The sequence below is a fragment of the Barbus barbus genome, assembly GCF_936440315.1.
Source record: "Barbus barbus genome assembly, chromosome: 25".
NCBI lineage: Eukaryota > Metazoa > Chordata > Actinopteri > Cypriniformes > Cyprinidae > Barbus > Barbus barbus.
The window spans coordinates 13,088,840-13,115,748 of record NC_136753.1 but is presented as its reverse complement, the minus strand read 5'-3'; the positions used below and the strand labels follow the sequence as shown (position 1 = coordinate 13,115,748).

The 26,909-nt window shown below is 36.7% G+C and overlaps 1 protein-coding gene across 2 annotated transcripts; it reads right to left on the bottom strand.

Moving 5' to 3' along the window:
- Window positions 1–763: 763 nt before the first annotated feature.
- LOC306844451 (phosphoinositide 3-kinase regulatory subunit 5-like) lies at window positions 764–25,413 on the bottom strand. Of its 2 annotated transcripts, none has more exons than XM_079376591.1 (18): window positions 25,178–25,413; window positions 18,360–18,470; window positions 16,944–17,044; window positions 16,584–16,652; window positions 15,718–15,856; window positions 15,302–15,371; window positions 13,775–13,949; window positions 13,164–13,332; window positions 11,960–12,028; window positions 10,893–11,752; window positions 6,865–6,990; window positions 6,449–6,580; window positions 5,932–6,025; window positions 5,294–5,370; window positions 5,104–5,197; window positions 4,741–4,823; window positions 3,397–3,512; window positions 764–2,355 (listed from the first exon to the last, which is right to left on the bottom strand). In XM_079376591.1, exons 2-18 carry the CDS (start codon window positions 18,457–18,459, stop codon window positions 2,208–2,210), a joined length of 2,622 nt encoding a protein of 873 aa, XP_079232717.1. In that variant the 5' UTR covers window positions 18,460–18,470; window positions 25,178–25,413; the 3' UTR covers window positions 764–2,207. The 2 variants fall into 2 exon arrangements, with proteins under 2 accessions (XP_079232717.1, XP_079232716.1); XM_079376590.1 differs by lacking the exon at window positions 25,178–25,413 and adding an exon at window positions 19,827–19,846.
- Window positions 25,414–26,909: the final 1,496 nt, after the last annotated feature.

Sequence of the window (26,909 nt, the reverse complement as noted above, 5' to 3'; positions counted from 1 at the left end):
CAACTTAGCGTTTCCTGTAAAGAGCTTTCACATGATGAAAGGATGTAACGCATGGGCAGCCATTATAAAAATGAATGAATAACTGTCAAGACAACTCATTACTTTTACCATTAACCGTACAGACTCTGAGCAGTAAATGGTGTTTTTTCTCCTGAATGATCCAGCGTTTTGAAAGAAATGGTTGAATGGATTATTCAATGACTCATGATTCATAAAGTCAATCACTTGCTGTCACTTTTAAGGTAATGAGAACTGAGGGGATAATGCGTTTAATCTAATTCTAATTCTATTACAAATCGTTTCAGAATCATCCTATTTCTATCTCTTATTGACCAAAGGGAATATTTATCCTAGAAGAACTTGATCATAACTGACGTAATCCGATTTTAGGTGCTCCTAACACATTTAAGCTTTTCCTCAATGGATGTTTTTTAATAGGCACAGTCATCGTGACATTTTTATGATGTTAACAGTTCATAAATACCCTCAGCAAAACTGGCCTTCTCAAGGAACTTTGTTTTAGCAGACAGAGTTTTCATTGTTTAGTTATTAACCTGACATTTGATCACGAGAATGCCTTTACAGTCTGTAGGACTATAGTTTCCATTGTAGTGGAAAACCAAAAGCAAGCATTTCAAGTCTATGTAATATGTAATGACAGTCTCATTAAAAACCACCTCCATAAAAGTTGTTAAAAATGTTGGTAACTAGGGCATTCTGATGACACAAGCCAAAAATATAATTGTTAGTCCACATACACACTGACTTGTGAGTAGTAATTTAATTTAAAAAGTGGCTTTATTTTGTACATTTTTGACATATTACAGTGTTCAAATATAAAGCCAGTGAATGCACTTTATGAATACAGTCGGAAACATGGAAAGTACCGCTTTAGTTCTCTTGGATGCCAGGATGACAAAATAAAAAATAAATTTTGCATAACAGTGAACAGTCCAGTTCAGTAGCACTGGTCATTAGTCTGTACCCACAACACTCTGTCCGACATAGTCACAACAAAATGAAATATAGTATTATTGCAAATAGAATTAATTTACAAAGTTTAATAAACACAGACAGAAATTTAAAAACGGTCTGCCCTGAGAGAGAGTAAAATCCCTCAATTTGCTCAATTTTCTTTTTTTTTTAAATAAAAACATACATATGTACATTGTACTCTACTCTGTAATTTTTCTAACATATACAATTTAAGTGTTTCAAAAACAATCAGAGAGAAAATAATTTTGACAGTTATTCTGATCATTTAGAACCGATGGAGAACAGATATACACATTTTAGAAAAAGAAAATTCAGTTTGTTTCACTTACAAACTGTGCCACTGACTGAAGCGTTTGGGTTTGCCAGTGATGTAGGTGTTTATCCACCACTGTTCAGCCTCAAAAGATAAACTCAACAAATGGTTTATAAGGACCTCTGCTGGCAAACCCACCAAACTACAATAAGAGGTATTCAAAGCAAACAGGTTTCAGATAGATCACAACACAGCAAAAATAATCCTGCAGAGAAGATATATAAACATGCAAAAATAATCACGGAACATTTGATTTTTAAGGACTAAAATCTGAGGCACCACTGCCTAAATTCTCTGACCAGACAGAAATGAGTTTAAATAAACAATTAAAAATGAAAGACTGTAAAGGAATATAGATATATTTCCTGAGAATGTTGATTATAGCTACATAAAATAACTATGTCATATATACAAACATATAATTACAGTGTCCACAGTGCTTATTTAAATGGTGGTTAATATGTGCATTAACAAGAGTATTCATCCACGCTGGTTTTGTAAGAATCAGGACAGGCCCAGTTCCAAATCAATCCAGTGATAACATCCTCTTCAAAGTACCAAACCTTCATTACAGAGGACTCAGGTTTTGTTTCATAACCTGATTCAGATGTTAGTCATAAGTCCATAAAATTTGTCTCAGCTTGTCCACTGAAATATATTCAGTAGGATGTACCTCAGGCTAAACAACCAGTTATCCTCATCTCAGAAATATGAAGCGAACAACCCTCGCTGTACATACACATGATGCTCACAAATGTAATAAAAGAGCACTTTTGCCTGAAAGTGTAGCATTTTTGAGAGTCGATATGCAGAGTTGTAGTTTAAAAGTGGAAGAGGAAAACTACGTAGATGCACGTCTATTAGGCTGGAGTCTAAGAGTCAAGCCTAGTCTCTGGGTTCAAGGCTGAGGTCCACTGAAAGTGGCAACAGGCAGACAAAGCAGAGAACAGAAGGTTGGCTGCAGAGGCTGCGTTTGAGATGAGAACACCCTTCTTTTCATCCAGTCAGTCGAACTATCCGATTTATAACAAACGGATACCTCACATCTGCAAAGAGAGAAAAAAAAAAGTTTTGGGTTGTTCATGTCACTGTATAAATGTATATGCACCTAATAGTAATGCACCTAATAGTAATGCACTGAAAAACTTTGTTGGCGGTTGTTGGCAGCAAAACTATTTATATAACTAATATTTTTAATGTCTCTATGACAACTCTATGACAGAATGGACCATTTTTTCTTTGTGACAAACAGCAGTGGTCACAGTCACTTTCAGTCTCGATTCAATTTCACAGTAAAACATGACATTTGATGGCTTTGTTCCTCTTTTTTGTTTTGCTGGATTAATGCAAGGAGTATTCCACATGTTAAAACACAAAATTAAGGATAAAACACTTCTCTGAAGTAACGTCTGCATTTAATTAAAAATACAGTAAAAACAGTAACAATGTGAAATATAAAAATATAAAATAACTTTACCATTTAATATATTTTTTAAAATGTAAACGAAAATGGCAAAGCTGAATGTTCAGCAGCCTTCAGTGTCAATGACCTTCAGAAAGCATTCTAATATGGTGATTTGATGCTCAATGAATATTTCTTATCAAAGTTGAAAACAGTTGAGCTGCTTAATTATTTTTGTGGAAACAGCGATAAACTTTTCCAGCACTTTTGAAGTTCAAATGAAACAGCATTTTGTTTGAAGATTTGTTTTATAATCGTGTGTTTTACAATGTTTTATCTGTCCCTTTTGATCAATTTAATGCATTCTCGCTTAATACATATGCTACAGATATGAAAATGAATCAAATTAATATAATGAATAATTAATTAATTTATACTGCATAGCAGTGGTGAACGTTAAAGTACACAAACTCATTGACATATTACTCAATAGAAGTTCTCATTTTAAATTTTACTTGAGTAAAAGTACTTGATTATAATTTTGCAATTTCATATGTTCTTGCGGCTCATCTGGTAGAGCATGGTCTGACTTGTCAGTCTACCACTGCTGTGCAGAAAATAGATATACTGCATATCCTTTTCAGCCAAACATCAGCATAAAAAAGCCAACAAAAACAAACTGTACCTGGCCACACTCTGTAAAATTTTCTTCTCATCTTGGTCCAGACAAACTGCAAAGGTGGTGTTGCAAGTTCCACTAACCTGAACCTTATCCACCTTTACCTGTGTGGTGGTCAGTTGCTGTAACACAAATGACGGTTTTATAAGAAATTTCATCTGAATAAAAAAAATAAGATACTGCAACTTGAATTACCCCAAAAAAAAACTGTGACCCTGGACCACAAAACCAGTCATAAGTGTCAATTTTCCAAAATTGAGATTTATACAACAACTGAAAGCTGAATAAATAAGCTTTCCATTGTATGTATGGTTTGTTAGGATTGGACAATATTTGGCCGAGATACTACTATTTGAAAATCTGGAATCTGAGGGTGCAAAAAAATCTAAATACTGAGAAAATTGCCTTTAAAGTTGCCCAAATTAAGTTCTTAGCAATGCATATTACTAAACAAAAATTCAGTTTTAATATATTTATGGTAGGAAATTTTCAAAAATATCTTCATAGAACATGATCTTTACTTAACATCCTAATGCACTGATCTCAAACTCAATTCCTGGAGGGCCACAGCTCTGCAGAGTTTAGCTCTAATCCTAATCAAACACACCTGATCCAGCTAATCAAGGTCTTAAGGATTATTAGAAACTTCCAAGCAGGTGTGATTTGGAGCAGGTTGGAAGCTAAACTGTGCAGAGCTGTGGCCCTCCAGGAATTGAGTTTGAGACCAATGTCATAATGATTTTTGGCATACAAGAAAAATCGATAATTTTGACCCATACAATGTATTTTTGGCTATTGCTACAAATATACCCCAGCGACTTAAAACTGGTTTTGTGGTCCAGGTTCACATATTCGTAAACATTTGAGCTTAATTATGCAATTATATTAACATTGTTAATGTATTTTAAATAGGTCTTGCACTAGGACATATACATATTTCCATATGATATTCATGATTTTCACTATTCTTCATTCATTTCAAACATTTGTTCAACAAATTTGTAACCAACTTTATATTTTCTTTTCAAATGACAACAAAACAAGATGAAGTACAGTCAGTGTGTGGTATAACTGAACCAAAGAGTAACCACTGACACTGTAAAAATGAAAGTACTACAGACACCAAAAAACACCAAGGTGTAAAAACATTAGACATCTCGTGCAAACTGGTACAGAAACGGGTAAATAAAAACCAAAATGTTTGCTCTTGGTAAAAAATGTTGTTGTTTGCCGACTGCTACACATTGCTGCAGAAACCACATGAGAGTATCTGTAGGTGTTTGCACTAAGTTAGTTTCGGGGCTGTTTAAACCACATCTCAGTTTTCTCCCATACTTCCTTCCTGCTCACCTGATTGTAGCCTTTCTTTGATTTAGAGTTTTGTCTCTTCAGCACTTCTGTCATTGTCAAATGAAGACACTCCATTTTAGAATCTAAAGAAAAAGAAGAGATTATAATATTTTGTTAATATCCCTTTGATCATTTTAGGCCTACACATTAAAATGGCATGTTTGTGTTGAGAAGGTAGTTATTGAGGCTGTGCAAATATGTTTATGGTATTAAGCCCGTTAGACCAATGTTGAGCATGTTGATTGTAATTTCAATGCCATTTTGTTATTTATTTTTATGCAATTTATTACATTCAAATGTGAACAACTGGTAGCCTTAATCAACATTAGTTCTATCTATAATGAGACAACAGTTATTTTCTACCTAGTTCCTCAAGATTCTTGCAGGCTTTTAGCAAGTTTATAGAGGTGCAGGACTTCTCTGCCCTTGTCTTCTGACTCCTGCCACTGATACGTATCTGTATATAAAAGACAAAAAAAGAGAAGGAGCAAATGAGAATTGCATGCTTGCACCATTGAAAACTTCATCCAAACACTGGAATAGTTCATCTTACTCGATTGTAAGTAACGTCAAGTGATAAAGGAACAGCCTCACGGTCTCCATCAATGCCAAATCTCTTACTTGCAGCACCTGAAATATAAGAACAGATTTGAATTTTTTTTTAGAAAAGAAGTGAGTCACCTTAACTACTGCAAAACACAATACAGAACAGGATCTGAAATGTTCCTTCTGTTCCTTCTTCATTTAAAAAAAAGATTTATAAACATTTTTGTTAGTCTGAATTTAAAGCTACTTCTGTTCATCCAAAATAACTTCCGAGAAGTGAAAACCTTCTAGTACCAAAAAAAAAAAATCAGTTAACTCTGCAAACAACAGAAAGCTGCACAAGGATAACGTGAAGAGAAATACACACACACACTAAAGGCTCTTTCGCATGACTTATTTCATAACTTATGTCAGCAATTCAATTATTACAGTGCTTTGTCATGTGCCGCTTTGATCTCCATAAAAACACTGCAGACAGCATCATGGAAGGGTGATTTTTCAGGGTTTACAGAGAAATGGGACATGTACAAAGTGAACAGTTAAAAATGTACATAACATTAAAAAGTAAAATGATCCTGATGATTGTTTTTTTTTTTTTTTTCACAAAAGAACTGATCCGATATGCTGGTGTTTGTTCACACTCACCCATGGCCTTGATGGCTCTTGTACCAGCTGTGTGTCCGAGCTCCAGAGAGTGAACAAACACTTCAGTCCGTCTCTCTCCTCCAGCTAGAGTCAACTACAGCCAAGAGAAAGGTTTAAACTTTTGTGAAACCACTGGATTACGTCATGGCAGTATAAGAAGCAAGACAAGTTACAAAACAGTGCAGAAAAGATGAATGAATTACTAGAGTGTCATTAGGTAACATCAAGCAACCTCTAAAAATGTATGTAGATTTCATAGAGCGCTAAAATAACTTACACTATTATATTTGTAGGAATTCAGCTCATCTTAAACAATTTTTGCAGTTAAACTATCAAATTTGAATAAAAGCACACAGAATCCATAGCACATTGAAGAAAGGTACCCTGCATATTGCCTGGCATGCTGTAAGACATAATAGATTCATAACTTCAAAGTCTATGTAACTTCTAAGGTACAGTTTTAAAGTCTATTACCGAAACTGCTACAAATTGAGGAAATGTCATGTTTTTTATTCACCTCTGCTTGATAGAGCTGAATGAGGACAGGGCGGGCGGCATGACGGCAGTAATAGAGCACCAGGTCAGCAAATATCGGTAAATGCTCCTCACCAGCACCCTCAGACAAGTCTGATTCAATCTTGGATATTTGCTGTTATGGAAAGAACATTTGGTGTGAATATATTTCTCATCAATAATTTGATAAGGACATTTTTTTTCTGGCCATGGTGATAATCAAAACAATTCAAAACACTTTCACACACTCAAGTTCCTCATATGAGTGGTTTTATGGGATGTGGTTATTTTGTGTGCGTGCATGCAGTGTCAAAAGCATGCCATATAACAAAAGATTTACTGTTGTTCTTACTGATTATTTAGATATGCATGCACTCTCTGTTCATGTGAATGAATCTGTGTTGGATGTGAAAGAATCACCTGGCACACCACATTAACGGGAAGCTCCAGCAGGCTCAGAGTGTTACGCTCATACCAGGGATCCAGCATTCCCAGAAGATTGGCTATATCATTAGTGCTGTCCTCTGTCCCATTCATACTGAGATCCTGTTGACACATTAATACCAATGTTTCTGTATCAAAATCTTACATGAGAATGTATGGACTAACAATCTTTGACAACAATATCTGTGCTTTGACTTCAAAGTGTGTGCAAGTAATGCAGGACTTTTATTATTATTTGTTTATTTGGGACCTTAAGTTAGCTCAGACCAGGAGTTTGTTTGGTCTAGTTGTTTCCCAGCCTAGTAAAGCTAGTATTTAGCTTATGACCAGCTGTGAAAAAATGCCCAAAACCCTACTAAAACTACAAAAATAGACCAATCTATCTAGCATATCCAGACAGGATACAGAGATTAGCCATCAGAGATGTGGTTTTGGGAGTGGTAACCACATTTAAATGTGGGAGAGAATTGTGATTTTAAGTGTGTACGGGATACAGGAACCGCATGTGAAACTGTAATGATTGACGTAGTGATAACTACAGAAATGGTTTGCGGCTACAAGCAAGTAACATGAATTGCATCGGAAGCAGTTTGTTGTTAGCTACTTTTGACCAAAATTAATATTAGAGAATTTAGTACTCGCATTAAATAAAAGGCTTGTGTGGAGAAAGACACACAACTAAATTTAAAGGGGTCATATGATGCGATTTCGAGTTTTCCTTTGTCTTTAGACTGTTACAAGCTGTTTGTGCGTATATAAGAGGTGTCAAGTTGCAAAGACTAAAGTCTCAAACCTAAAGATATATTCTTTATAAAAGTTAAGATTGTCCATGCCTTCCTAAAACGCCTCATTTAAACACACCCCCGCAAATCTACGTCACTGTGTTGGATGATTTGCATAACACCGGCCAAAAGTTTAAGCAAAGAAGGTGTAACTTTTATTCTCACTGTAGTATTGTTGCCACCACTGCCATGTCGTGGAGACGCCGTGTTTCCAAATATGGTAAGGGGCGTAACATTTCCTTCACATGTTTGAGATATTCGGCCAATCACAACACACTGGAAAGCTGGCCAATCAGAGCACACCTCGCTTTTCAAAATGATGAGCTTTGTAAAAACTGACATGTTTCAGAAAGGCGGGGCAGAGAGGAGCAACAATAGTGTACGGTATGTGGATGTGTTTTTTTTTTACCTTAAACCACAAACACATTGCATTACACCAAATACACAAAATAATGTTATTTTTAGCATAGTCATATGATCCCTTTAAGAAGGAGTCAAGACACATTCTCCTCTCCCTGTGAACTGCTTGGAGAATAGGAACACGCATCTCTGATGCATTAAAAAAATAGTTGTTCAGTCCAGTTTGGTACAAACTTTTCACATTTAAACCATTTTCAGTTGTCACTATGTCATTTTTCGCAAATGAATTTGGTTGTTGCTGTCATTTCAGTACAATTGTACAGAATGGGAATTTAGAGAAGTGGAGCTTTAGCTGTGGTGGGTAAGCAACCTGTTTGTACAAATGATTTAGATTTTAGTAGATTTTAGTGATTCAGTCCTAAAACTCAGATTTGAAGAATAAATGATGAAAAAAACTTAAAGCCCAAAGTATACTCAGGTTTTGATGTGAAAACTAAGCATATGTGTACAGCTGAAGGCATAATCTAAGTATACCCCATTTTCGAGCGCAAACACAGGTAGGCAACACATGCGTGCTAGAAAGTGTCATCTTTGTCCAAAGTCTGTCCTATTTCTCTGCAAGTTATGAATGAGAAAAATGTCTTTGTACTCTTTTAAACTAGAGTTGTGGATATTGCTTAAATGTGGGGTATGTATTTTTTCAAAAACGCTTTAGAAAACCGAGTCAGGCCGAGTACCAAGACAAACTTGTAGCCAATCAGCAGTAAGGGCCATGTCTACTCATGATGCAGAGGAGAGAGCACTCTCAGTGCACATGACGGACATTAGCCGAGCGACGACAGAAGGATAGAGATGGCGGATAAAAAACAAAAGAGGAAAACATCTGCGGAACAAAAGAAGGCTTGTCTACATCGGACACAACAGTTGTCATGTGGTACCGCAACAGCTAAAATCTGTCTACACTGAATGCGACAAAGCGACCGTTGAAAATCATTTTAAATGTGTGTCAATACATCATAAATAGAACGCGGCAGCAATTTACTGTCGGGGATTTGTAGTTTCTCATCCAATGCAGACAGTATCACTGATTATAATGAGTTCTATAGTATTTTGTCACGCCACGCTGCTCACGTCCGGTGCAGACACGGTGTTACGATAAGGCAAGAAGTAGGATCCGTGTAAATATTGGATCAGCTTTCCAGCGCTGGAGAGAAATCAAGGCCTGTAATCGGATGCCAAGGTTGCTTTGTTTCTTCTCAATAGGTGAGTAAACATTGGTTTTGCTTTGTTTCACAGAACTAATCGTTGCCTGGGTTGCATACGTATGTGTGGGGCGGAACTATCAAAATAGGGGCGAGACCCTTTTGGGGTACGGGCGTGTTTGTTTTGGTGATTTGAAATATCAACATTGGCTACCAGACATCACTTTCCCCACCTTTAACCCCTTCACACAATTTACACATTTATTGGTGTTGCCACCTTGTGGACCATCTACTCCAGTGCTTCTCAAAGTCCGGACTCCGGTCCGGATCCGGAGCCGGAGGGAATTCAATCCGGACCCGCTTCTATTTCATATTTCAAGAACACTAATTATATTTCCTACTTTGATAAACGCACGTTAAACTTGTAAATCATTTGTTTATTTATTCTTATTTTTTTATGTCTTTTTGGAGAAGGTCCGAAATTGCAGGCGAGATATTGAAACTTTTCCTTCATGACATTTGTCGTCATCATGACATCCAGTGAGCGTATGACGTTTGACGTAATCGGGCGACATTTCACCGCTAATATTTTTATTTTTTTGTTTTGTTTTGCTATCACTTATATTATGGCAATTTGTCTTATAGCAGTGCCCAGTGTATACATTTATTTGTGGCGGCTTGTCACAATATCAAAACTGACCGCTACAAATAGATTTTCCAAAAGGCTTATACTTCGTTGAATAAAATGTTGAGCGGGTGTTTTTATATGAATGTATCTTTTAAAAGAACCGTCCGTTTTCTTCAGAAAAGCTTTGATGTCAATTTTCATTTGGTCTTTCCTGTAATGGCTGATAAAGTAGCGCTTATTTGATTACAGTCGTTACCGGGGAAACAGCTATATATCACGCTCCAACAGCGCCTCCTGCTGGCAGAGAATCAACTTGCATTTGCTAGTCTGCGGGAAACACTGGTGTCTGTCAGCAAACATAAACAAAAAAGCATGCTTCAGAACTGTTTTGAGAAGGTGCTTAAGTTTTGAGCCATGTATTATTACTATGAATTAGGCTACTAATACTATTACTATCTTGTGCCCTGCAATAACCATTTACGCAAACTCTCTTTTGATATAAAGGGAAAAAAAGAGAAAATCGGCCCAAAAAAATCAGCATCATATATCGGCCATAGGCTGCCCTGATTTCTAAATATCGGCATTGGCCAGAGAAAAAACATTATAGGTCGACTTCTACTGCTGACACTTAAATTAATTGTTTTGCCACTTTTACACTTGTTATTAAAGTATTTTGAATGCAAAGGGAACCTTTTTTTTTTTTTTAATTAGTGTTTATTTGTTATATGTTATGTATGTTTATTAAAAACACGTTTTGTAATAACCAATTGTTCCGGACCTTTGACACTGATGAAAATTCAGATTTGGACCTTTGAATGTAGACTTTGAGAACCCCTGATCTACTCAATGCAAAAAAATAATAAAAAATTAAATGGCCAAGCTGAGTGTACAGATTATGTGCAGTTAGAAAAATTAAGCTATGCGTGTATTTTGCTGGTGACGACATGCCGTCACACGCACTATACACATACCTTTAGCATACACTCAAAAACTGAAGTATACTTTAGGCTCAAGGGACGTGATTTCACTCACAGTGCTAGAGACGACTGGTTTCAGTGGACTCACTGACAGCTGCAGAGAAGAACCAGAGTTCCTCATGGAGAAGTTGGCTGGAGTTGTATCCCTCCTCACAGGCACAAAGAAAAACTTCATCCTGAAAGCTTTGGTCAGGTGTGGACAGTCTCTTTCTCTTTTTCTCAGGCTGCCATAAGCACGGGCGAGTCTCCCTGCCACATGATCTGCCCCGAACACCACTACTCTGAGCACTGTGGCCCCTGATGGCCCTTCCACATCATCGGTACTCAAAATGGGTCTTCTCCTATAGCAAACATATTGAAGCTGTGAGAGGGGGGGAGCTGGGAACCCTAACTCAGAACTCCGCAGTTGCACTTGCTGTGGCAGAGAATTGGATCTCTTAGAACGGACAGCTATCACTAATTCTTTAGCCTCAGGGCTGCCCAGGCTTTTTGCTCGACACAGAGAGTTGCTGCGAGGTTTGAAGAGTCGTGAGAGGCGCTTGGAAAGTCGTGCGCCGGTTTTGGACTTGGGCACAGACGCTGTGCTCAGACAGTCCTCTTCTGCGTCTTCACAGAAGTCACTGTCAGTGCCTGAAGCCTGAGATGAGGATGAGAGTGTGGAGAGGGGAGAGTATTCGGAGGAAGCGACTGACAGAGTGGAGAACATGGAGTCTTTGGAGGCCGTGGAAAGGGAGGAGACTGTAGAGAAGGTTGAGGCCCTATAGTCAGTGCAACCGTTTGATACAAAACCTTCCTCCAAGTCCTCATATTCATCATCTTCTACATCCACATTGTCAACATCATCCTCCTCCATGCCCTCAGATGTTTGAGATAAGGTAAATTCAGACTCCATGTCTAGAAGGTCGTTTAGAACATCTAGCAAAAAACAAGACGGAAAATCATGACTCAGATGGTTATTATTAGCTGGGGTATTAACTTTCAACTCATGAAACCCCCTAATGACATTTTAAACTAAATCAAAGTGACTGGAAATCAATCTTCGAATGTTTATAATTCCAAAACAGCCAAACAAATAAGCCCATGGCAGAAAAAAATGGGACTGGCTTGGATTCAGTGTCCTACCAAAATTATCCTTGTCCCAATGGAAGGTGTAGCACTTGGCTGCTGGAAGGCTGAGCGCCTGAAGAACCCCTAGTGACACAAACACAACAAAGTCTTTCTCATTAATCACTAGCCCACTCCAAACCCAACACACCACTGTTTCCCCAAGCGGAAAAATCGTGCCATCAGCTTTATTGCTTCATGTTGGCCATCCATCTTGGTTAAGTTTCTAGAAGTTGGTGCCAGGTAATATGTACTACTGCTGCCCAGACAAATAGTGTAGTATGTCACCAAGCAACAACCATGAAACCCTATAAGATGTAGACCACCAATTCAGATGGCCAAAAGTATGTGGACACCCAAATATTTCATAGTCACTGTCTTCAATAGGGAGTTTGCTGCTATAACAGCTTTCGTTCTTCTGGGAAACGTGGTTTGGGGGATTTGATCCCATTCAAGAAACAGAATATAAGTGAGGTCAGGTGACGGGTGATAGAGCCTGGTTTATACCTGAGGTTTCAATTCATCTCACAGGTGGTCAATGGACTTGGGTATTGTGCAGGCCAGGCAAGATCTTCCCCATCAGACTTGGTAAATTGTTTCAATATGGACCTTGCTTTGTGAACAGGCCCTATTCTACTAAAATGTTTGTTTAAATTTTGGCTGAATAAGTCACATGCTTTAAATAATAATTGTCCACATACTTCAGCCATATAGTCTATAGTACTGCACATTCCATGTGCCTATGTAGTAATGTATTTTTTCATATTATTGATTGCTTTTGAACAGTAATTGATGGAAAAGTAGTAATTAATTTTACTATAAGAATGACATTGATTGACAATAACATTAATAACGCAGTTTAGAACAGTGGATCACAACCTTTTTGTCTCCAAGATGCCCTGTTGGTCCAAGACAACATTTGAAGGCCCTATCTAATCTGATATGTAACTCTGATACTCCAGTTGTAACAAAAATAAAGTCAAAAATATAATGTCAGTTTAATCTTGTACAGCCATTTTTTAAGCATTTGATTTGGATAATTGGAGCCACAAGGAAGTTTGCTAATGCTCTTTAGAAAGTGAAATGGAATTTTTAAAAAATAAAAAAAATTCATAATACTATTGTTTTGTTTTTTTAATTAGTATTAAGCTTGACAAAAGTCTGGTAACAATTTTTCGGGTTTGTGAGGTGGGCTATAAGAAAAAAAAAAATGAGACTATACCATCTGAAGTCTTGCCGTTGGAGGCTGGTATGGCAAGTTTTTCTCGCAGCGCCTCCAGACCACCCCTCACATGTTCTCGAGCTTTAGCTATATCCGTCATGACTGCTGCAGACTCTAGAAGGTCACTCACTGAGGACAGGATCTGTGCCAACTCGTCATCACTCAGGCACTAAAAAGGAATCAACTTAAGTCATGTACGGTAACCTTTTAGGTTGTTGCAAGTCACTCAGAGTCTGAATTCAATGAAGGCTTAGCTGTGTTTCAAATGAAGTTACCCTTGATTTTAACTTCCAAGTAATCTCACAAAATAATACATTTTACCATTTGCAAGCAAAACCATTATAACAAGCTCTACCGCTTCATTACACCCACTCAAACCATCTATTTCTTTCCCATTAGCCATCCACCAACCCACATATGAGTTATTTTGGTCACACATTTAGTTATCATCAACTACCCCAATCAGATCACACGCTTCCTGACACCCACAAAATGATATGCCCACACATATTCAGTCACAGTCTGACGCATGTACACTCTGCAACAACTTAAGTTGGAGCACATTATAACAGGAAACATTATCATATGTGCCATGGAACAGTGTGGTGTACCTGTAGGGCACCGCTGATGGTCTGTAGTGGGTATTTAGTTCCAAGCACTGCCTGGTAGCTGTGTTTAATGAGCGTAATGCTACTCTCTCTCTGTGAGACCTCTGCTCCACTGAGCTGCTCTGCCACAGACAGGAACTCAGCAGGCACCTCAGCCGGGTTCATCAACAACACCGTACTGCAACAGAGAAAACATCAGAAAATGTCACTGTAGTGTAGCAGAAACAGATTAAACACATTGATTTTGTCCACAGAAGAAGTTTGTATTTGTTATTTTCTAGTATATTTGATTTATTCAATATATTCAATATTATGGGGCAGATATTTATCAAAGAAAGATTGTAGGGAGGGTTGTGCTCAACTGAAATGGCCAGCCATGATAAAAAAAAAAATAGTACTGTGGTAATACCATGGTATTATTTACACCAGGGTTGTCAAACTCCAGTCCTGTAGGGCCAGTGTCATGCAGACTTTAGTACCATCTGTTATGCGCAAGTAAATCTGAACCCATTAATTAGCTTGTTTGGACGTGTTTCGGCTGAGATTGGACCTCCAAGACTGGAGTTGAAGATCTCTGATTTACACTACCATTTAATAAAATGATCACCAAAAAGACCGTAAAAATGGTAATGTTGTGAGATATTATTAGAATTTAAAATGACCATTTTATATTTTAATATATGTGACCCTGGACCACAAAACCAGTCATAAGTTGCACGGGTATATTTGCAGGAATAGCCAAAAGTACATTTTATGGGTCAAAACTATTATTATGCCAAACAAAAGTCATTAGGATATTAAGTAGAGATCATGTTCCATGAAGATATTTAGTAAATTTCCTACCATAAATATATCAAAACTTAATTTTTGATTAGTAATATGCATTGCCAAGAACTTCATTTGGACAAATTTAAAGGCGATTTTCTCAATATTCAGATTTTTTTTTTGCACCCTCAGATTCCAGATTTTCAAATACTTGTATCTCAGCCAAATATTATCCTATCCTACCAAACCATATATCAATGGAAAGCTTATTTCAGATGATGTATAAATCTCAATTTCAAAAAATTGACCCGTATGACTGGTTTTGTGGTCCAGGGTCACATATCTTAAAATATATTATTAAATATATTTATAATTATATTATTACAATTTTATTCCTGTGATGGCAAAGCCGAATTAAGAATTACTCCAGTTTTCAGCTTTACACGGTTCTTCAGAAATCATTCTATTATTGGTGCTCAAGAAACATTTATTATTATTTCTTGTTAATTTTCATTTTAATTAATTTTGACCTATTGGGTAAAATTAACAAAAAAACACTTTAATTAAACACTGGGCTAAATATTGTATTATTATTATTATTATTATTGTCATACAAAGTTTCACATAGATAAGTAATCTTATAAGGCAAATTCTGAATATCCAAGAACTGACACAGGAAGCGAGAGGTGAAGACTGCAACCACAAAGGGCTGAGCAATAACTGACAGAACAGGATTTCCTCCTGCTTCTGTGGAAACACACTCACATGATCTTAGAACGCTGACTGGAGGTGGCAAGGCCTTGTTCCTCTCTCACCAGCCTGTGGTACGAAATCCCTGATACAAGCACATGCACACAAGAACATTATTTCATCAGATTTCAACATTATGTAACAAAACACAATCTTAGTGTATGCACTGACATTAGAGTGTAAGTTAAGTAATCTTTAAGGTACTACTAGTGCTCTTAAAACTGATAAACAAGTGTAGCACTTATTTTGAAAAACAGCTGCAAAGCTTCTTGAAACCACTGAGAAATAGTATGTCACTGCACTTTTCTCTTTAACACTATGAATTAGTGGATTGGGAATAAGGTTAACAAACAGGTCTTTAATAAGGTGTTAAATTGCATGATGGTGATTGATAAAAGTTGATCATGTGTTTATTGATGTGAATGCGCTACCTGGAGCTCTATGCTCTTGATGCAAAGTGGAGAGCAGGTTATGACACACACTACAGTAGGGTTCAGGCCATGCTAGGAAGCCATGAAACACTTCACAAGCTTCTGTCAGAATCTCTCCATCAGATGGACAAAGAGGCATCTACAAAGAGAAAACAGACATATATGCAATTTATTTAACATCAGCTTAGGTGAATGAGATAAGGCTAAAACTGAGAGGCTTAAAGCAATTTGTATGGGGTCAAAAAGTCTACTAGTAACTTAATACTAAATTACGCTTTACAAATTTAAATATCTAAAAATGTACATGAACTTCTGAATTCCATAATATATAATTACTGCAAAACAAAAAAAGTGTAAATATTTCTTCTTCATATTATGTAAGGTTTCTTTGTTTTACATTTTTCAAAACCCTAAAACGTTGTTTATTTCCACGCTTCAATAAATAACAAAAATTAAGATGAAAACTTCACACGTTTAAATGTCACAATTTAATTTTAATCAGATATTATATAAGTTTATATAGAAGCAGTGAAATGAATGAAATATTGAACCAAATTACTTAAGGTTTTAATAAGGCTCAGGAACTCCCATTCTTTCAACAAAGCTTTTTCTTTCATTATAATATCAGGATAGTTGTATCACCATTATATTTTTGCCAGAAATAGAAAAAGCAAAAATGAAAACATTTATAAAAGCATATAATAAAACATTTTGTATTTAATCCACTGTATGTATGAATGGCTTTTTATACATTTTTGAATCAATTATTAGATGGAGACAAAAAATGAGTTGTTGTGTCACTGACTGATATTTGCCTGCATTATTTGTGTGAATTAACACTGAGCAGCATTTAATGACCTACATACCTGCAGGAGTGTGGACTCAAACATGAGAGCCAAGGGGGCCACAAGCTCATAATGACACTCCTGCTGAACCTAAAACAGCAGAGAATATACAGAATATATCACCTACAGACAAACTTACAGTGTGTATATGATCACATAAAATAAATTAAAATAAGTTTTTGCTGAATTTAATTTAATTATGAACAACACCAATATCTTAGCACAGATTAGATGCACTTATCTGTCATAGCCTGAGAGCCCACAAGGGGGCATAGTGAGCTCAACAGAGGATATTGATCAGAAACGTGACTGAAAGTATCACTTCTACTCTGCGGGTGTAGTATTCTGTTTAGATAGGGGTGCGTCTATATGCATACTTACCTCTCTGGCTTTTCTGAGAATTTGCTGCAGTAGAATGAGAAAATTTTCTGGGTCCCTCTTAACCAGCTCTTCTAGACTCCAGCGGTTCATACACCAGCCAGCTGCACAAACATGCATAAATATACACGCATGAAAACCCTAACTGCGAAACTGGGGCAAATGTGTGTGTTTTACACCTCAAATGAACATGATATCTAGTAAACAAGTCCCTCACGGTATGCATGAAACCACTTGCACAACCAGAATAACACCAAACGAGTCAAGTACACATAAAGGGCAGGAATTAATCTGAATACACACACATCAGCCAGGATAAGGCTGGTTAATTACACGATAGTCTGAGTGTTACCCTAAAATCCCTGCTGTGTAGATGTCAAAGGGTTCACTGCTCCAAACTGTACTGTGCAGTTTTGGTTAGAATTCTGAGAAAGAACATTCTGTGGTGTACAATTTGAGAGCAGCAGCGTTAACAGTCAGAGAACTGTGTGTAACTTCAAATGACAAATTTAGAATGATACTGAACTGGATATTTAAAGAAACTTCAGCTTTCCTACTAAAGATCTGCTGTAGTCAATAACCGCTTTACTCGAAGGACATCTTGACTTCCTGCCCAAATGAATGTGTCAAATAATACATTTCCTTTAGAACACTTTCTGAAAACAACATCTCTCTGAATCTATCAACAGTGTCACACTCTGTACACAAACGACATTATGGTGTTTATCTGCGTGTGATCTTTTGTTTGTCAGTTCCCTGGTTCTTAAAAACAACCAAAGCAAATATACAACTAATACAGATTCTATTTAGGACCTTTCGATAATAGAGAAGTGAAAAATAAGGTCTAATTCAACTTTACCAATATGATAGTGTATCAAAGCTAAGTATCGTGTTGTCTTTGAGCAAATTAAACTCTGAAACTGCTTTTATACTGAAAAAAGTAGTATTTCGCTGTGTTCACACAATTAAATGTTACAAACAAATGTGGGTGGGCTGATGTAGACATGCCCAATCAGCTGGCATTTAGACAGAGATATATGAGCCCATGACAAATTTATGGTATCACATTCACAATAAACAAAGGGAACTTTAAAATACCTAGTTTAAATCACACCAAATGTGTGTGTATGTACTGTATTAATGTTGGACTCATACAGTTTTGAAAAACTTTCAAGAAAAGTTTCATTTTGACTCTAAATGTTTTAACCATCAAGTAAAATCACCAAAAAGGTCCATTTATATGATATTTTAAGAGACTTTGACCTTGCAACACAGTCATGAGGGTCTGCAGGGATCCTCTTTCTAATAATAATTCCTGTTTTGTGTTATTTCTGTTATTATTATTTTAGTTCTAGGAAAAACACACACATACAAATTGTATAAAACAGAAGTAAAAAATTGACTGTGGGGTGGCCTTACCACTCCAGGATTGTGACAGGCATTCTGATGGCCGGAGTCCATCCAGGCATCTCTCCAGACCGTGCTGGATCCGGTCCTCAGTGCACGAAGTGTGCTGCATCTTGACTGCAACTGTAAAACAAAATAAGAACTAGTCATATATAAAGGAAGCTGTAAATCTCTACCTGTTTTTAAAATTGTGAAAAAAGTTTGCAATACACACAGCCTCCATCTGTTCTGTAAATATGATGCTAAAAAAAGTATTTCATAAGATGGCAGAGCACGCTTATATTTAAATAGGAGAATTCCAATCATATCAGTCAAGAAAAATGTGATACATTATTATGCAAGGTTTCGCTCAGCTTTTAAGCAGTTGGTGTAACCTGAATGAATTCAGCATGTGTCAATAAAATTCCGGATAATGTTATCTACATAGACAAACACACGCTAGTCTCCCTTCAGGGAAGTAAACATACAGCATCCTTTGCATGTCCGTAAATGACATTGAGGTTTAGGAAAATGTTCTACCTGGTGTCAGAGTATTTCAAGAGAACTCTCTGGTTTAGGGATTATTAAGGGGATGCCACAGCTGCCAACTGTTTGTTTTTCTTTCTGATAACTTTTAAAGTTCCTGACATTCATGCCTACTGTTAGAAGAATGGCACCTGCCATCTAGCAATAAACAACAAGTAGGCTATGTAGTCGGGGAACAGACAACCAGGAATAATAAGCAATGCTGAATGATAAAGGAACAAACCTCATAGATACGCACACAGTATCTAATATAGCACCTTCATGAGAAATAGCCCTTAATAAGAAGAGTGAAGTCATTACATTAAAACAAGGCAAAACTAGAGAATTCCTCTTCCAGCAGACTAATTTCCCTAAATGGAAAAAAAAAAAAAAAAACGCATTTGGTGGCATTTTTCTCCCAGTGAGTCACTGACCAATTTGAAATGCGCAATAACTTGACTAGTTCAGCTAAATGTTTAACGTTTGGCTGACAGGAGCCATTTTTAAAGTGCAGCTGTGAACAGCTAGATAGAGCCGTTAAAAATATGAAGCCACTTTTAGGAGCCGTTCACACAAAACGCATTTTTGCTTTTCCATTGTTTAAAAATATCTGACACTGGCATCTTTTTTGGTCTTTCCATTACCCTGCCTCTCCCGTTTTAACGCAAAAAATAAAAAATAAAAAAAAGCCATATAGGCTAATGCAGTTTGTGTTTTTCTTCAAATTAAGGTCTTTAGGTCATTATATCAGTAAATCAACCTGAATGCAATGTAAGTGTGTCTAATATTAGGCTGCGATTTAGTGAAAACTTCCCCAATGTCAAAACAAAAATCCCCAAAACTATGAAGCAAGTATTAAGAGAGTCATTAAATCCAAAACTCAAACCCTCAATATTATAGATGATACACTAAAGTAAAACTTTTTGCTTCACTTAGCTTCTTGTACACACTTCAACGCATACAACTCTCACTCACCAAACATCAGGCTGCGTTCAGACGCTGAGCGCGCGGCCTATTGAGCGTCATGCGTCATAAAGCGGATTTGCATAAACAGAGAAGTGCATCACATAGTTGGGCTGCTTGTGAAACAAACTATTTACTGGGGAATTTATAGGTCCAAGTACATTTCATTATGAAGCAAATAACGAAAACGAGACTGTTTCAGATAAATCGTTATGATATAGGCTACGCGTTTGATTTATTTGACGGTTAGAAACTGGTAGAAATTATGTTTTGATGATTTGAATAAAGCGTTTCTATAAATGAAGCTATAATAATAATATACTATAATAATTTCAATGTAAGGTTTAATAACTCCATATGCACCTTGTGATACAACTTCTGATAATCAGATATATTTTCAGATCATGACATATAGGCTATATCTTACATTTCTTCAATTAAAAAAAGAAAAGAAAAAAAAAGCAGAACAGTGCTTATAATAGATTAAGCTGATTTCCTCTGATGTCAGGGGCTTTTTCTGATCTAATAAATCAGACAGGATGTTCTTGTTAGTTTTGTCCACCTATAGCTCCTAAATTCAATCATTATGCAACACCAATATTATTTATCATTATTATTATTATTTGGTTTTTTAATTTCACTGTGGTCACAAAGGGGAATTTGCTGATGTTAACTCAAGAAAAATCATGAGTATATACAAAACCCACATGTTGGTCTGTCAGTCATTAAACAAATTAAACTTGAGAAAATTTAAACTGCCAAGTACAAATAAAACCTAAAGCAGTTATAATAAATGCCTCACTCTGGTTTAGAGTAAGACTGTTAATGCTGGTCATTTTTTTTTCCCAATCACAACAATAGGCCTGCAAGCAAGGTAGTGGGAAGAGCCTGATATTAGCCTTAATGGCCTTATGGAGCTCTATTGTAGCCTTGCCAGGTTGCCTGGAAGGAACTAATTCATCACTGAACTTATGATTGCTATTTCCATTATAAAGGCGAACAAAAGCTGGTTTATATCACAAAATTGGCACAACATTGTTTCCATTTGACTGTTATTTCATTGACTACGCTAATTTCATAGAAAGTGGCACCAGGTGACAACAGGTACCAGGTGCAAATGTCGATTTTTTTCTAGATTAATTGTTCTAAATCCTTTACATTTGTACACAGTGACCCACAGTGATGGTCATGTACAGTCTGACAGTAATTTAATTCCTCTAATTTATTTCTAATTTCGAAGTTAAACTGTGTAACAACTCTACTGAAATTCAGCCAAAAACAAACAAACAAAAAAACCCATATATATATATATATATATATATATAAATCTAGTCACACATTTGCATGTGTTTTTACTCGGCCTTGACTTAAACTCCACTGAAATGTAATCAACACAAAACTAGAACATGTTTATGGTTTGAGAAGGCGGGATTGCATTTTTGACTCACAGAACTTTAAGCCTCTTATTAAAAAAAACATGACTTCAACATAATTGTTTTTTAGACGTGGTTTTCGATCTTTTTGCCTCAAAGACTCCAATTTTCACAATATTCCAGACTATATAAGATATTGTTATTTCTGCTGTATTTATGACAAAGCTGCTTATTTTCAAACTGTAGATTTCAATTTACATCTTGATTTGATCTGTTTTAAACATTTTAATATATAATTTTATTATTTTACTATATTAATAATGTCATCATTATTTAAGCATTTTAGTCATTCTGCGGCCCCTGGGAAAATCTGCTTAGGTCCCCTGGTTAAAAACCAGTGTTCAACATCAGTGGTCTGATTAGTGGCATAATATTGGATTAAACTGCCGCAAACAAAGTGACCAGCAGCCATCAGTCAGTCAGTCAGATGCCTGCAGCCTTTTGTTAGTTTTGCAACCTCTGAAAATGTGGAAGTGACCTTGTTGACACGTAAAAGGATGTGTTCACATCCTCTTATGCGAGAGGATGATTTCATCTGGGCAACACAAACACAATCCCAACAAACTTCCTATGTGAAGCAAAGATGCATTTGAGGTGCACAGACTGTGAACAAAATCAGTGAAACACAACCAGGGCCTTTGCAGTACATTATCCTGAGTCAGCAATGCTGCATTCAAAATCTGGATCACATTTTTTACTCTAAAAATAAATAATAGCATTACTTTAGTGAACAAAACAATTTCATGTACAGTATACAAGTTCAGACAGATGAAACAGGGACTGTACAAACACTGGACACTAATTTCCATATCTAAGATATCTACCTCAGCTATAAAATCTAACAGCATGCCTGATAAGATGCTCCCTTCATCTCAGTTGATTCACGTTCCCACTGTGACCCAACATGAAGGTTCATCTCAGCTCCTTCTCCTGATCATATTTCCAACAGCCCTGTACAGGAAGGTTGCTCCCGAACTTTGCCGAGGAAACAGGTGTTGCTCCATTGTTGTGGTGCGATCGGCCGCTATGATAGACTCCCACACCATGAGGGGGTCGACGCTCATTGTGTGGAGTCTCTGATTGATGGGGACCAATATCCCCCATGCGCCTTCTCCTGTGAGCCCTGAGTCTTCTCATCCACTTCCCTCCCTCCCATAACAATACGGCCAAACTCCCCCTGCCGTGATCGTTTTAGGAAATAACAGTAGTCGCACAATGGTGACAACATTCAACGGTAAGTGCTTCCTTTTTATATGTTGCCGCCGACACAGTGGCCCAGTTAAGCAGCTACAGTAGGATGCAGGGGATCTATCACAGAGCAATATTTACCAGAACCAGGATGCTGATTTTCTCCTGTCTAGGCGGAAATGAGGAACTCTATTCTTTCCTTTTAGCCTCTATTGGTACCTGTGGGAACTTTACACTCACCTCAGTTTCAGCTAATGTTGTGTAAAACCGAACTGAAGTGTAGTGTGTTATATAAAACAAGGAAACAAGCAAATCTGTTAAGCATGCATGCATAGAAAATCATGCATGAAAAGGAATTAAGGACTTTGAATGACTTGTTTATTAGTGGTCTAAATCTGAAACATAAAAATAAAATGTTAAAAAATAAAAACTATTCTATATATAGAATATATTGTTTAGTTTTTGCGATTGATTTTGAAGATTGATTTCACTTTTACTCTGAACAGCCATTTATTCCAGTGGCTGTTCTGTTTATTAAGTGAAAGTATGGACATCCCCATATTGTGTAATTTACAAGTGTCCATGTAAAGATGTAATACTGTATATATTTTGCATGTCCGTTTTCAGTTCTGAATCCAGTCTGTTTTAACAGAATTTGTGTTCTGAGTTCATTTCATCATGAATAACTGATATGATGCTGCCAAAAGCATGTCAAGCATTTGTTTCTAAACTATATTTAGCATATAAATAAGTGTGTCATTGGAATCTAAATATGTAGAATAAATAAACCACATTCTATTTTTGGAAAGGAATACATTTTGTGCATGCCAGGTGTGATGAGCTCACATGTAAAAACATTGGGGAATCTGAATTTGATAGAAAAGATATGAACCCTGCTGTCATACAAACAGGAAGAGGTTTAACACAAAACAACTTTAGTGTGTTTTCCATGTGAGACACAACCAACGCCTATGTCTGATTACAAAGGAGCCACTTTCACTTCAAATTATGACTCAAACTTAACGTATTCTGAACTTAGAGGAGCTGGCTGACAAAAACATGTATTATGACAGCCATTTAAACTAGCACAAGTGTCATTTAAGAGTTATATGTATATAGTCGTTGTGCCTGAATATGACTTTTGGGAATCTAATACATTGAAATACATTATTATAACTTTCCTACAGTCTAAGCACAAATATATTTTGTCCAGTGAGATTGTATGGGCTGACCACAGTATTTAAAAGCAATGATACACACACTGATGACCGTCACCACTGAAACTTTCATCCAGTTTCATTTCCAGTCTCTATAGTTGCGTAATCTTCCAGCAGATTCGACTGAAATCCAAACTTAGCCAATGATCTGTTATTAAGTGTCACAAGCAATAACAACTTAAAGTTGCATCAGTTGTGTGGTGTTGCTTGGTTACTTGCTTATTGATTGATTGATTTTGTACTGCATTGTATTATACTGAGATATTTACAAGTATGAAAAATCTATTTATCTTTCTGCTAAAATGAATCAATCCGACCATCTCATGGTTTTAACTGAACAGTAACATAATTTTATATTCCTCTCTCTTAAGTTGCTGATAGACAAGCGCATGAATGCCAAAAATGTTAAGCTTCCTTATGTATGTATTATTAGAGTTTCTGTTAGATGCTATTTGTGCATGAAAAGGAGAAGTATCTCAGGACTTTAAAGCTGTTCTGTCACACTTGCTGCTGTTAACTATACACTGAAGGTTACCTATTGTATGCTATGGTGGAAATGAAAACAAATATATAATTTGAATATTATAGACAGTATTAAAAAGAAAACTAATTTGCAAGTAAAATGTAAAATGTATCTGCAAATATCTGCACTTAGAGGCTTATACTCCATCCTTACTTAGAAATATGTGTCCACTGCATCAAATATTATGAATTCGCAGTGCATTAGCCTCTAACTGGATTCAAAGCATGTGACTCTGCATAGAACAGCATCAGCTGTATTTGTGGGATTGACTGTATTTTGTAACCAAGCACTTAGAATCTGCAGACTCGATAATGTTTATTTGTATATATACATATGTATTAAGAAACATCATTTCTGTCCTGCTATATTAGCACCCATTCATTATCTGAACGATTCTTCTGTGAGAACTAGAGCGCCTGCTATAAGTCTGTTGCTTGAATGCAATAAGATCTCCCACTGTTTTTACATCTGACCATTCGCCACAGAGGAAGCCTGCGTGAATGTCTTGCAGTCATCTTTTAAAAGACTGCACTAGCACAGTCTAAGTTTCATTCCAGTTTACTGTCTAAAATTCTAAATCGTTTAAGTAATAGAACCATGTATAATAGCAGAACAAAACACCAATGCTGTCACATAACTGAGCATATTACATGATTGCATTATTGTACTGCATACTGGTAGATAAATATCATTCAAGAGATTACTGATTCAGAACAGCTGTCGTGCATGCCTCACTGCACAAAATCAGTGAATAGTAGTCTCCTCCTGACATTCTCAACTACGAACATCACCTGTTGTAAAACTCCATTTAAAAGGTCATGGAGCATTGGGAGTCTTCACGTGTACATATTTGACCTGGAGGACGCTAAAAGTTTCTGATTCTGGCTAAAGCTATTTCACCTGCACATCATGTCCACTGACTTGGCCTTGTAATTCTGAGTTTTATTACTTTCCTAGGCTATGAGCTCAGATTAAAATGATCATGAGATAGGCAACACTTACCTGGAGTTCTTATCCTCTTCCCATGATTTCTTTGCCTTTTATCAATGTGTAGGCTGAGATGGAACCGATGTCCTTGCAGTGTAATCCAGCGTTTAAAATGAAAAGAGGTGGAAATGTAACCACATCCTTCAGCATCAGGTTATATCAGCCTACATAGGCACTGAACAACGGCAGCAACAACAGGAGCAGTTATATCAGCACGCCTTCTGTGCTTTAGTGCAACTAAACAGGAACTCAGAGAGAGAAGGTGCAGAAGAACTTAAAAGAGGAAGACATGGGCTACATGTGTTCATGAGTGGGAGGAGGTTTGACTTACACACGCAGGCTTTGTTCTTTGACTGACGTCTTAGTTGTATTAATGCCATGGATGGCAAACTGAATGGCAAGCTGTTCTTAGAAATAACAGCTTTTTGACATTTACTGAACAATAATGTTGAAATATTTCAAATGTTCACAAACATAAGAGTACCAGCATTCCATAATCAAAATCAAAATATTTTATATAGTTTTTAACTTTTTAAAGTTGAAAAAAGTTAACTAAGGTCCTTGTTAGGTAACTTACACACCATTTATTGTGTTATATTTATTGTGTTATATATATTCAGGTAGCCTATAAATGGCATGCTGTGTTTTTATCAGACTTCTCTCTAGTCTAACTGCAGACTCGGTAGAGCCCTGCATTTCGGCCCGGGCACGACGGGCCCCGACTTTTTTACGCCTCTAGGGCCGGGCTTCGGGACAATTTTCACGTCGTAGTTCAGACGCGGGCCGGGCCTCGGGGCTGTTTTGGGTTTCTCCTTATTTTTATATTGTAGACATCTATCGATTAGTGATGAAAAAAATTGCCGCGCTGGTGGAAACAACACCAGACCGTGCCGCGACTGAGAGCAGCTCGATGGTGTTTAGTGTCCCGCAGCAGCAGAGAGTGCAAGTGACTTCAGCACAGCTGAATAGTTCAATAGGCTAACGCTTGCTGCAAAACCCCAGCAAACATAACCATGAATGTGTCCGCGTGAAATAGTAAGGAGATATTTGAATTATTTACTAATAAAATTATGTTTTCTGAGTCTGTGTCACAATTAAGGATGAAGTTGCTGATCCTGACTCGCCGTCTCCTCATTAGACGCGCCTTTAGAGAAATGCATCTTTATTGATTATGATTAAGATTATAATAGAGTTTTTGTTTTCAATTTTTTTTTATTTCGTTAAGTGATAATTTAAAGCTTTCTATAGATATATTTATCATGTCTGTGAGGCATGTATTCGCTCAGCTTCGTTTCATTTTTGTGAAGCGCTCCTGTTCAAGACGGCAGAAAGAGCATCATGTTTGTTTTCTTTGTTTTATAAATGAACTACCTTTTGTTGGTATTGTGAGTGCACACAAATACAAGTAGACCCTTTACAGATCCGAATGATGTATTACTCTTACCTTTATCAAAATAAATAAATAAATGACAGCATATGCTATTTTAATTTGTTTCCACTGAAAAAAGTGTTTGCGCTGGTGCCTCCATGTCCTGCAGAGGGCGCTTTAGCTTCCACTCTCCGCACAAACTTAGATATAGGCTAGCGCACATTATTATTATAACACAGGTTTAACGTTTAAACATTGTTATATACTTTAGTATATCTATAGATTTTATTTTAGGCAAGTCGTGATGATATGAGAAGGCTAAATTGATCAAACATAGGCTATGATCAGCTCATGCAGCTGGCCGCTTGGTCGTTACTT